At 43.4% G+C, this 12,948-nt stretch overlaps 1 protein-coding gene across 8 annotated transcripts in view; it reads right to left on the reverse strand.

Annotated features, from left to right (window-relative positions):
- Nucleotides 1–3,934: 3,934 nt before the first annotated feature.
- The window catches only part of LOC135389787 (paired box protein Pax-5-like), a 54,026-nt gene continuing 45,012 nt past the window's right edge, over nt 3,935–12,948 (reverse strand). For 5 of the 8 annotated variants that reach the window (XM_064619822.1, XM_064619819.1, XM_064619821.1 and 2 more), the window contains 4 exons: nt 7,254–7,474; nt 7,068–7,200; nt 6,770–7,009; nt 3,935–4,926 (listed from right to left, as the gene is read on the reverse strand). In XM_064619822.1, the coding sequence (XP_064475892.1) occupies nt 4,586–4,926; nt 6,770–7,009; nt 7,068–7,200; nt 7,254–7,474 (935 nt within the window). In that variant the 3' untranslated portion in view covers nt 3,935–4,585. The remainder of the gene's footprint in view (nt 4,927–6,769; nt 7,010–7,067; nt 7,201–7,253; nt 7,475–12,948) is intronic. The other 3 variants (XM_064619826.1, XM_064619825.1, XM_064619823.1) reach the window with 3 other exon arrangements.

Genomic DNA, 12,948 nt, shown 5'->3' on the forward strand with positions numbered 1-12,948 from the left:
TATGTTGTTCCAGCCTCAGAACATCAGTTTCTCTCTTGCGCGGAAAGTGCCACGCGAACATGCAAGATTGCTTGACTGCTCGGGATCTGTCAAAAAAAAGAAAAGTTGCCACCAAATGACCACCACTCGCCATGATGCTGTGCTGCGAGGGTGTCCGCCTTGGCATGAGTTGTTTACTCGGCATTACTCTCAACGGTGGTTATCATCGCGATGTTTGTTTGGGTTTGAGACGATTATGTGAAGGTGTAAGCTGGTCGATATCACGCGGACACGATGCTGTTATCTCATCTCATACACCTTCACATAATCGCCGCAAACACAAACAAACATCGCGACGTTAACCACAGCTAAGGGCAATGCCGAGTCAATAGCTCATGGCAAGGCTTACACCTCCACAGCAACAGTGGGACAGTCGGAACACTATTTGCTTTTATTTCTCGTAAGAGCCGCTAGGGTTGCTCTCTCCCCGAGTTTATCTCCGCCAGTCGAAGTGGCGTTCCAGTTAACTCTGCCTCGAGCTGTACATCGGATTCCCGCATACTTGGGAACCGCTCACCCTTCCTCCTCTCCTTGTTAAACGGTGGACGCGTGTCCTTTGAAGTATCCCGCTTTCGGTGGTTCTGGGCGCTTGGATGAAAAGATCATTTGGGGAATATGGGTCACTGCCACCCGCATGCCCAGGTCAACCGAAAGCCCAGAACCTCCGAATATTTTTTTGGAGGAAATGAGCTTTTGGTTGAATTGGGACGTCGGTGGAAATGGGCGTTTGGAGGATATGATCTGCTACCGCGTGCTAGATCAACGGAAAGCCAAAACCTCCAAACATTTTTTTCGGATGAAATGAGCTTTTTTTTTTATTTGGGACGTCGGTGGAAATGGACATTTGGAGGATATGAGGCCTAACCCTCACCTTTTCAAACAGCCTGCAACTGCTGCAACTATGAGTGGCTGAGATATTCCCATTGCAGCAGTCGTTCTGATTTGAGAGGGTACTCATGTATGTCGTGAGCAGGGATGGGCAGTAATAGTAATACTTTGTATTATAATACTATTACTGTAATACTTTTGAGTATTTGTATTATGTATTATAATACTCATTTTTGAAATGCATTTGTATCTGTATTATAATACACAAAACCAGGTATCACATGTATTATAATACTTTTGAAGGTGTAATACTTTCCAAGAGGTCGTAAGTTCGACCTGCAAAGTGTCACCGGTGCACTTTATCAGTAATTTTTCGTGTCCCACAAATATTTGAACACGAACAACGCTCCGATTAAAGTGTTCACCTGCCCCAAATTATCCCAAAGCAGGTGACTTTGGCGCCAAAGGTTACGGGAGGTTTCCTCGCATTCCTTCCACTTCAGAATCCGTAAGGTTGAGCCATACCAGTGCAAGCCCTTTGTCTTATGAAAGAGTGCGTCCAGTGCAGCCAGTCACCCCTGTACGTGGTTGCACTATGGAGAGCTAGAGGTTTTTGAACGGCCCACATTTTATCGTCCAGAGTGGATGAAATCAGGGCTCTGCCACAGTAAGAGCAAGTTGTTCACTGCGATCGAATTGATCATCGCTATCTGATCTTATTCGGAAAGATCAGGCCATGTGCAAAAATGTAAGCGTGAATAAAACGTCATTGGAGAATGATTGTCTGGATAAGTAATGGGCATATATCTAAGTAATTCTTCTGTTCTTTTCCTTTCTTTCTCCCCAAGTTAAGTATCAATGTATTACAAGTATTACTCGTGTAATACACAGAAGTATTAGTATTATGTATTGTAATACTCATTTTTGAAATGTATTTGTATCTGTATTATAATACCGATTTCTAGGAAGTATTATGTATTAGTATTATAATAACAAAATATGAGCATTACTGACCATCCCTGGTCGTGAGCGTGCTGTCCTTAGTTTAGGTAGTGTCACCTCATAAAAGCGATCATGACTGCAGGATATGTAACACTAAAAGGTTCTCACATCATTCTTTTGCTCACTTTTTGTCACTTACAAGATGAACCAATTACCAACAGGCAAAGTCACTGGTTTTATTGGCTGAACTTATAGATTCTTGTGTCACGAAAATTGCGGCTGCACATCATAAAGTGTTGTGTGAGAACTGGGGCCCGTAATTCTAGGCATTTGCCTTTCCTTGCAGTTTTTATCGACTCTAATGAATTGTAGCCTTTTCGAACATTTTTAGATGCCATAACGTACTTTTTTTAGAGGTGCAAGTGCGAGTGCACCTTCAGTTTCATATGCTGAGTGCTGCATTAAACAAACAAAATAAAAAATAAATTTTGCTTTTCGTTTCTGCACTTTGCACTGCAACTCACTGCAACTGCGAACTCGCATGTCGCAACTAAGTGTAGGCCATTATAATAACATATTCGACTAGCGTAGACACTTGGGGTAGTTTGTCTCTTCTGTGTTTCGTTTTTGCACCGGCATATTCTCCAGTAATAGCATTCCCCACATGTATTTTGAGTGCCCGGTGACCTACCGCAACATGCTGTATTGAGTCACCTGGGATTTCCAAGTTAGAATGTAGCGCGGCTGAACGCTTCGTTGTGAAGACTTCAAAGGTCAACACTTTGGAAGGAGATGCATAGAAATGGCGGCCGAAACCCCGCGGCACTGGGTTGCATCCAGCGTTGCTCCAGGGTTCGTGTTGGTATGCGCAGGAACGCCCTCCTTTATGTCTATCGTTGCTATGTCCGTCCCATCCTCGAATATGGCTGTGTCCTTTTCTGTCATCTCCCTGACTACCGGATAAGCAAGCTGCTCGCCTTAGAGAGGAAAGCGCTCCGCATGTGTCCCGGTCTCCCCAAGTATACTGCAAACGACGCTCTGTATCTTGAGGCGGGTGTACTCCCACTGAAATCCCCCTTCCAGCTTTTAACAGTGGGCACTTTCCTCGACTTGCACTGTCCCGTCCGCCTCCCTGACTACACACCGATCTTTCACAGTGAGTTTCTGGCCATGCTCACAGCGCTGTTGAGGGTTCCCATCACTTTCAAAATGGTGCTCCTTCTCTCTGACTCTCTTTCTGTGATTTCCTCCCTTGAGAGCCCCACAAGCCCCTTGATCGCCACCTTAGTTGCTTTTGCACCTAGCCACATCTCCCATCTCCTTGTCACCTGGATTCTTGGTCACCGCGGTTTCCCGCTCAACGAAGCCGCTGACACCGTGGATAATATGGCACTCTCTGGGCCAATCCTGGATATCCTTCCTCCAGTATAGCTGCCATCGTCCGGGCGCGCTACAGTCGTTTCCTTTCTCTCGCGCGGCGTCGCCTTCCACGTCCTGGCTATGAACACCTCTTATTCCGTTGGAATCTTGAGCATTGTGGCTGCCGTGAGTCCGAAACTTCTGTAACGCGCGCACCGTGCTGGCCTCGAATCGTCACCTGCGTGCCCGCACTGCGGTCAAGACGAGACTGCCCATCACTTCTTTCTTGACTGCCCCTCCTATGTCACCATTCGTCGTCTCCTTCTCGTCCCCCCTCTTCTCTCCATCGGTGCTCAGCTCTCCCTGATATCTCTGCTATCCCTTGGAGCCTCCCATAACGGCGTTTGGGACCGCGCTGTTCTCCATAGTATCATCTCATTCATCTCCAGCTCTAACCGATTCACTCTTTTTTAATAAAACATCCTGTTGACCGCACCTCAATAGTCCTGGCCAACATCCCTAGCGGATAAGCGTCGTCTCGCTTGAGGAGCAACAACAACAACAAAAGCTCCTATCTTGTTCAAAGGCAAGAACTCCGACCTCAGAAAGCGAATCAAGGTATGTAACTTCACTAACTTTAATTAGCCATGTGATTTATTATTATTAAAACTAACGATCAAAGTAACGCGTTATTTTTTTAGCCGTCACTTTATTACAATTTTAGCCAAGTAATTTATAACGTTAAAAATTACTTTTTTCGCCAGACACTACGACAAAGGTCATGCTCGTGTTCTCATAATGAACGGCATTGCGGTATTCTTGCTTTGGTAATTCACTTTGATGAGACAAAATACTATCGTGACATATCGCAATTGTTCATATCAGTGGATGTGGGCCATTCAGGCTGTGGTAGGAAGCTGTACTGACTTGTACTTGTATTGGAAACGTCGGCGTATCACATAGGAATCCGACACTCTACAAGACATTGCTTTATTATGGGGATAGCCTGGGAGGGATGGCATTTCGAATCTCCAACGACTGCTAACTGCATATACAGGGCAATGTCTTCGTAAGTTGCTCCACTCCACTGGTATAACGTTGGTGGACCTTATACTGATGGTGCTTCCCGATCGCGCTCCTTCTCATGATTCTTTCTGCACTGGTATCTCTATACTTCCACAGCATGGTAGTCAAGGAAGGATTTTAAATACCACTTTTGCATCGATCGCATCATTACTTTTGTAATTAGTGGTTGTTTACGGGAAACTGTCATACTGGTATCTAATTAAGTTAATTCTACTGGTACGTTGGATTGGTCGTGTACACCGACATATGAGTAAGCCACTGACACATTTATACCTTACATTTTTCACACAAACGCTTCTTACAATTATCTTCAATATACCCTTGTACGACACTAAATAGTCTTCAACGGAGACAACAGTGAGCTTGGTTTTCCTGCCGGGTCTGGAGATGATGGGGTGGCTGAATCCGCGTCAATGGGGGACGTCATCTGCTGGGCAGGATATATCGTTGGAAAATATGAACACGGAAACGACGTCACAATGGGGGTGAATCTTGTAAGAGGGAAAGAAGCAAATCCAGAGCCGGCCCAGAGGGTAAGTGCTGCCGCCTGGGGTTGAAATGGGGCAGCGGTGGAGGTCTGCTCTGTAGTCCCGCGCTCAGAGGAGCCGCTGTTTTCATTATCGACGGATGACGTGACTTCTGCGTCAACTTCAGAGGATTTGGCATCGCCTGCTTTCATAAGGAAGAGAGAGAGCACACGTTATTAGAGCTTAAATTCAATTACTGGGCTAGTTATGACTCTATGGGGTGAATTAATTCTTATGGTGCATCTTACTGGCCTGCTAGCAGTTTTATACAAAGAAAACAGGGTGTTAAAAATGACTTCTGTGCTACTTTAAACAACGCATACTTCATGAGCACTTTACCAGTGCATTTACTAAGTGTAGTAGCTTTATTTGTAAATAACGCAATTTAAAAAATATGTATTGCAAGATGCGCTGTCGAACACCTTTCGACTGCGCTCTCATGGCACTACTTCGCTCGCGTACTCTCCGGATTCCGGAGTACTCTCCAAGATAAGCATTTGTAATGAACTTGAACAGGAAAGACCAGGTCCAGACTGTTGGAGGGAGCTACAAGGCCATATAAAGTTTGTCTCTTCACTTCATTGGTCCATTCCTGTTAATCGTGAAAATTTAGAAGGTGCTGCTAACAATGGCTTATATACCAAAAGCTTGAATGCAGGTTTGGTTGAATTTCTTGTCAGCATAATCCTAAATGAAATGGAACGTGATTTTCAGGGACGTCGTCGATGAAAGTGCCTGCCTTACCAATGATATTTTTTACAATGCAAAATAGGTGTCGTGGGAGAGTGCTAGAAACGACCATTCAGGGTATGGGCCAGAAAAGTGCGCACCATAATGTATGATCCGCGACAAAGAAGTTACCTGCTCCAAACATGATTTACAACAGCCACCAATACTGACTCACTAACAGAGCAGAAATTGTCTCATTGTGTCGTCCTTCAACACGGGTCTCTTGAGACTTTCTCCCATCCGGTGAGATTATCAGCCATTTTGCAGTGGTCCCGTTTTTGTCGTCTGCTGCCAATCACCATGAAACGAGTTCGTCTGCGACGCCGTGGACCGTGACAACTCCCACGAGGCGGTGCGCGCAATCCCGCTAAAATCAACGGAGCGTGGTACGAGTTAATTAAATTCGCCAGCCGTCGACAGATGGCGATTCCTGCCATTAAAGGGTAACTTGGTCATGTTTTTAACGACTGACCAGTGGTCATTATGGTCAGCCACGAGTCGTTGGTTGTGGAGTTGCTGTAATGACGGGGATCAGCTCACGTTAACGACAGCATGTGCGTAATGACCAAGTCATCAATGTCTGTAAAGTTTTTAGAGTATGTCTATTACGGGGTTTATCCAAAATCTGTCGAGTGCTGTCACTTCTATGGCACCATATGCACGGCGATAATAAGTACAGGGTTGGGCAATATTCACATTTTGTATTCCAGTACCGTGATTCCGAGATACTGTAATACATAACACTTGAATGTACTACGCGAATACTGATACTCAGCCCGCGGGCTATCAAAAAAGAAAAAGCTGAAATATGCGTAATTTGTGTACTATACTTCAGACAGTCATTCTCGAATTACGTTTTCTTTTAGGTCAATAGTAAGTGCCTTGTTTGTGACCAAACGTTTGTGGGCTTTGGAAAATTAGCGATATAGTGCACCGATGACACTCGGTAGGTAGCACATACCGAGGTAACTATTACAGCTTCCAGAGATGTAATAATTACTTGAGTAATTATTAATTCTGTAATTAAGAATAATATAATGTTCAGTAATTATTAAAACTAATAGAGTACTACATGTGATACTTGAATTTTGTGTATAATAGGGATACAAATACATTCATAGTAATATTCATTCATTGTAATACATACACGATACGAGTACTAAGATGAAACATGATTGTGTTACTATTTACTGCGCTGCAACCCCCGAATAAGTTACACCAATGCCTGCTAGTCAGGCAACAACAGCAGGTCAACTTACACGGCGCAGATGATACGCTTCGATTTCTGCCATCAGATGGCTTTCTGAGGATCTCGTCTATGGAGTACGAGGACAGTCTTTTACTCTCGGTGGGTCTCGGCGCAGCTGCATAATCATCGTCTTCATTACGGACCGCTGTTGTTGACGAAGTGCTTGGATGAGCGCTGAACGAAGTCATATGGTGTAGGTATGGGTAATAAGGGTTGATTGGAAGGCTCGCTGGATCCTCTGCGAAGGTTCCTTTCACCAAACAATCAACTCTTTCAGTTGTCACGCGACTGTCAAGAATGAGACGTACCGTTACTTGTGATCGGTTCAGTTGGACATCGCTCCACCATACTAGCATGCTGTTGCTGGTGCAAAAGTTGACGTACATCCCAACCGTCAGTTTTGTAGCGTAAAACGCGGCGCATCATCTGCGGATTTGAAACCTAAAAGAGAGACGTCTATGTACTGAGGTGCATATGTGGGAACGGGAATGTACCTTAGGCTTGGAACCTCCAATGGAGCCTGGCTTGATTGAGCCGGTCTCGTAGAATCTCGTAAGGATCTTAGAAACACATCCATGCGAGACGAGTAACTGACGCGATATATCACAAGGCCGTACACCCATCAAGGCCAACTCGACGATGCGTCGTCGCACGTAATCCGGCAGTGGCCGTCCGTTGACGAACACTCCGCCAAGCTGATTGATGCCTGCTTGACCTACAGTCATAAGATGTGTCAAAAAGTAAATAGCGATGCTATTTAATCAACACTGTTCCATCGTTGTGGATATGACGTGCAAGCTAAATAAAACGTGCGGGCTTTGTGCTCTTTTATTCAACTATGGAGCACTCCATGAAGTCACATCATCATCCTATCCCACGTCCTTCGCACACACACGACTCCTGACACACGTCCTTCCTGCTGCTTTTATTTCCGTATGGTAAGCTGAAATTGCAGTCTTGACTCTTGAGCGACATGAAGGTTTCTCGCTTGGTGATGGTGATGTGATGAAGTACAAAGAAAGGAAGAAAACAAAAGGCCGCTTCGGTCTTCTGAATAAAAGCACCTCATGGCAAATTTGGTCGTAGCCACGAAACTTCGTTCTCGTTGAACCGTAATTGCTTCAGGACTCATTAACTCCCTGTGACATTGTCACGCTACTGTGATTACTCTATGTTTTTCTTTCTTTCTATTTGAATAGTAGGTAGGCTATTGCTTGGCTAACCTTTCCCTTCTTTTTTTTTTTTTTACAAACATATCCCCACGCCCCCTAATTGGGGCAGCGTGAGCGATCCAATGATTCCTGTTATGAAAAACCGCAATCTCTTTCTTTAACGTCATATTTTGCGATCGTTGTGTCAAAACTTTCTCCAAAGGCGATTCACTGAAGCCACATCCATAAAGCGCCTAGCGGGAACCGCTGTCGTAACTTTCGGTTCAGTAGCCACTCCCAGTTCCATAAATGTCCCAAGACAACGAGGAGGTAAAATATTTCCCGGCATATAACGACAGTAATGAAAAGGCGCAAACTTTTTTGTTATTGTACGACCTGTCCTAAAGAGAAAGAAAGAGGGGTACGATTTATTGAACACAAAATTAAATTTTCGATAGCAGCTTTCGATTTTGGACGTTTTTGTTCGTGGTAGAGAATTATAGTAAACAAAATATGGTACTGTGATTTCTTACACACGGTATTTTTTCTTTTTTGTTTGCTTAGAGGTATTTCCTCCCCTCAACATTCAGATGCTGTATTATTAGTCCTTCAGTGAGAACCGTATTCAAATGTACTTCGAGCTGTACACACAAAAATTTATTCCGGTTCTATGCAGCTTTGAAATCCTCCTAAACTGGAGAAGGTGAGGTAACTGCTATACACTATAGGTGGCATTACCCCAACGAACCGAACCCACATAAGTGGATGTCTTGATATGTCACGTGACCTGAGGACGATCTCTGAAGTGATTGGGGAACCGAACCCATGCTTGTTACTCCAAAGTTCTAAGGAATTCTACTGAAGAGCACGAGAAAAAGAAAGAAGGACTTCTACAGTACGGTGGAAATGATATACAGAAGTGGCTTCAATTGAGGATATTTCGGTGCTTTCGGTGTATTTACATGTAATGAGGTAGCATGTCCCAATGTTGTCGGGGCTCACATCTCCATATGTTTCTTTTCTGAATCAATCACTCGGTGCTCGGACATTTGGGCCTAAGAACATACAGGGTGTCCCAGAAAACCTGTCATTGAATTATAATAAAAAGAACTACGCCACCTAGAATCATGCGGTCAACAGCATTTGTTCTTATTAGGTTTTTGCCACCTCCTAATCTGAATGTCATGTACCGCAAGTTTAATTAAGTAAATATTTGTGAAACTGAACTCGAAAATTTGCTAAGTAAATGTCACTTTACCCCACCAATATGAAGAGCGTGCCGAATTCACTCAAATGCATGATAATTGACAGTGATATTCACAAGCTATCCCATCGAGAAAAAAAGCCGACCATCATGCTTTCGGAGCACCGGATCATAACGTGCGATGACTTTTTGAGCACAATCGCTCTCAGTCCGACCAAAGGAGGTTCCAAACCCAGCCCACAGAGTGATAGTAGAAAAAGTAACAGATCCAGAAATTGGGAGAGGGAAAGCATTATCCCAGCGAAAGTCGGACGCGATAAGCAATGCCTGTGTTATCTGACTTATCTCTTTCTGCGATGTCGGGGTGCGCTGGGTTTCCAACCTCCTTTCGTCGGACTGGCAACGATTTTGCTGAAAAAGTCGCTGCGCGCTATCTTGTGGGAGCTTCGTATACCATGATGTCCGGCTATCTTTTCCGATGGGATAGCTCCTGAGTATCCCTGTCAATTATCAGTAATTTTAGTAAATTAGGCACGCTCTTCACATTAGTGGTGTAAAAAAGTGGCCTCTACTTAGCAAATTACCAACTTCAGTTTGCGCAAATTTTCATAATTAAACTTCCGTTACACGACATCCACATCAGGAGGTGGCAAAAACCTAGTAAGAATAAATGCCGTAGGCCGCATGACTCTAGTTTTTTTATTATGATACAATGACACGTTTTCTGGGACACCCTGTGCAGGGGTGCCGTTTCGCCCGCGTTCAACAGAGAAGAACAAGAAGAGAAAAAAAGACAATTACACCAAACACGCTCTATACGAACGTAATTTAAAGACATCCTTCGCCCACGGTAGCTTTACTTAATTATACACTCTTAGAAATGAACTTCACCGCATAGCACGCTCCTAGCCAACCACAATCTCGAATGATACCGTTATCTGCCCGGATTTGTTCAAAATGGGAGGCCTACGCCCTTTTTGTGACACTTATGCTGTTCTTAATTGTCACAAAAAAGGCGTACGCCTCCCGTTTTCAGCAAATCAGGGCAGATAACGATATCATACTGCACGTTGCTAAAACTGTGCGGAATATTGTTGCGGAGGCTTGTTCGGGAACATTCAGTCATTATCAGGTGCGGGGAAATTACTTTTATTACGTAATGCATTACCATTACTCATTAGTTTTCTAAAGTATTACATTACATTACTCATTGATTTTCCATGCTTAGTACTGCGCTATTAATGTCATTACTTTCATCACGTAATAACATCACTTTGGCCATTACATTTTGCCAAAAGTCTCTCACGCATTTCTCTGTGGCGTTTAACGCGCGCTAAACGGGCGTATTGTGAAGAGACTTTTACGTCGTTAGGGATTACTGGTGGTAGCAATTGGAACTTCTGCATAATCGCTACGGATGAATAATTTCGTCGAAGGGTGAGAGAGCAATCGTAGATAGGATTTACTGCAGGACAGGAGGAGTTGGTGTTCAAAGAGCTCTGTTCATCTCCTTTGTGGCCTGGTCAGTGATAATAAAGATGGCTGGGAAAAGATACATCTGTACCAGCCGCAATTCGTATCTGCATGCTGACTTTAGACAACGCGTGGGCTTTCAACCCATGTAATGAGCAGAGCTGTCAAGCAATAAGTCACTATAATTATTTACGTTTAGGGTTACTGTATATAAGTACTTTCTAAAATTAGTAACATTTTGCTTGTAACTTGTACTCAAGAACCAGTTGGCTTTGACTTTTATCATATCGCCAAGTTTTTTCTCTTTCATGTGTTGAGACTAAACGTACCATTGCATTAATTATGTCAGCGGCCTTTCTCGATCAGACATAGAGGAGGAGAACGGCAGATTCTGCGGCGGATAAGTTATTCATGCTGTCCTGTTGAAAAATTGGATTGGGAACGTAAAAGCTTTTAGCATTGAGTGCACGTACTTCTAATGTGGGTGTTTCCGCATCTGAATTGAGAGATCGACAACTAACAACCAAGCGGATATCGTAGACGCTGCATGAAGCTGCATGCCGTCGAGGTACATGTACAACATTCCTTGTAGCTACACTCTTAGAAATGAACTTCACCGCATAGCACTCTCCTAGCCAACCATAATCTCGAATGATATCGTTATCTGCCCTGATTTGTTGGAAACGGGAGGCGTACACCTTTTTTGTGACAATTATGAACAGCATAAGTGTCACAGAAAAGGCGTACGCCTCCCGTTTTCAACAAATCCGGGCAGATAACGATATCATTCGAGATGATGGTTGGCTAGGAGCGTGCTATGCGGTGAAACTCATTTTTAAGAGTGTACAACTTCTGTGAAGTCCTCTCAGGCGATTCATTACTTTCACTTCTCGTTTTGCGGACTTATTATCAGACGTTACGGATGACATTTCAAAAGTGTGCAAAAGGGAGCAAATGGCGGCTGTGGCTTAAACGAATGTGTTGTAACTCTGTCTGCAATATTGCTTTTTTTAAAGCCTAAGCATTTTCTACAGTTCAAGATTTCCCCTTTTCATTGCACTTATATACCAAACAATTTTTTTAGCTTATGATCAGTTCGTGAAGGTCAACAACGTGGATCTCCAACTTCCTTTTCGATTTATCCAATTTTGATGGTCTGTGTGTATTATTGTAATGTAGGTACATAGGCGCTTGTTAAGTTCTCAAGGAGCGTTTTGATGCGCATACAAACGTGACATGGCATGTCATAGCTCCATCAGGTCTATTCAATAAACCAATAAATAAACAAAAATTAAATAGAACTAAAACCAATAAATAAGTTGAAGAAATAATTACAGTTATTTTTAGTGCTCTGTTGGCAACGAAGTTTCCTCACTATAAATGCGGATAACCTGAAGTAATTCAAGAGTAACGCAATTGCATTTGAGAAGTAGCTGCAAGTGATTCAGTCAGTCACTTTTCTTGAAACCTAATTACTTTCAGTGTCAGTAACTGTAACTTAATTACATTTTTTTAGGAAATTGCACAACTCTGGCAATGTGTAATGCCGTTATGCGTTAATCAAACAAAATGTAACGGCATTACATTAGTCCTCCACTAAATAATTTTCATTTATTTTTCAGTTTCAATTTATTTATTTCCCATTCAGCACAAATGGGCGGGGTCACGGAAAAAGCTGCAAAGGCAGCATAATGATAATAACCTTTATTTTACCAACCACTTGGTGGGAGGAGCAGGCAAAAAGCTACACTCTAAAAACAGAACTTCACCGCATAGCACGCTGTGCGCCAACTATTGCCAAGAGTGCATAGGGATATCGCGTCTGATTCGAAAAGAGAGGGAGGGCGTGCGCCTTTTTGTGACAATTTTCATATATCCAAATTGCCACAAAAAGGCGTACGCCCATTGTCTCTTCGAATCAGACGCGATAACCATATCATTCGTCGCAATGGTTTGCGCACAGCGTGCTATGCGGTGAAGTTCTGTGTTTAGAGTGTATACAAGCTTGACGAGGCCTGACCCCCCTTTCCATTTGACAGTTAACAGCAGTTTAAAGGAGGAATTACACGTTCGGTATACATAACAAAATACTAGTAAAGATACAAATACATTTACAGAAATGATATGATTGGTAATATTACAAAAACAGGCAGGACTAGTTTTAATCGATATGCATTAAATTGACTGACGTGGTGAGCGTGATTCCGTGATTATGTTGTTTTTGCAGATGTGAGTTAATGAGGCGTGGTAGTTTTTGTGATAGTGCCTGTGATCCATAGTTGGTCCTTGAGCGTGGATCCTGTAGCAATCGTTACGGCGCAATGAGTACGGAATGTGCTCTGATCGGTACAGCTTATGACG

The sequence above is a fragment of the Ornithodoros turicata genome, chromosome 3 (assembly GCF_037126465.1).
Source record: "Ornithodoros turicata isolate Travis chromosome 3, ASM3712646v1, whole genome shotgun sequence".
NCBI lineage: Eukaryota > Metazoa > Arthropoda > Arachnida > Ixodida > Argasidae > Ornithodoros > Ornithodoros turicata.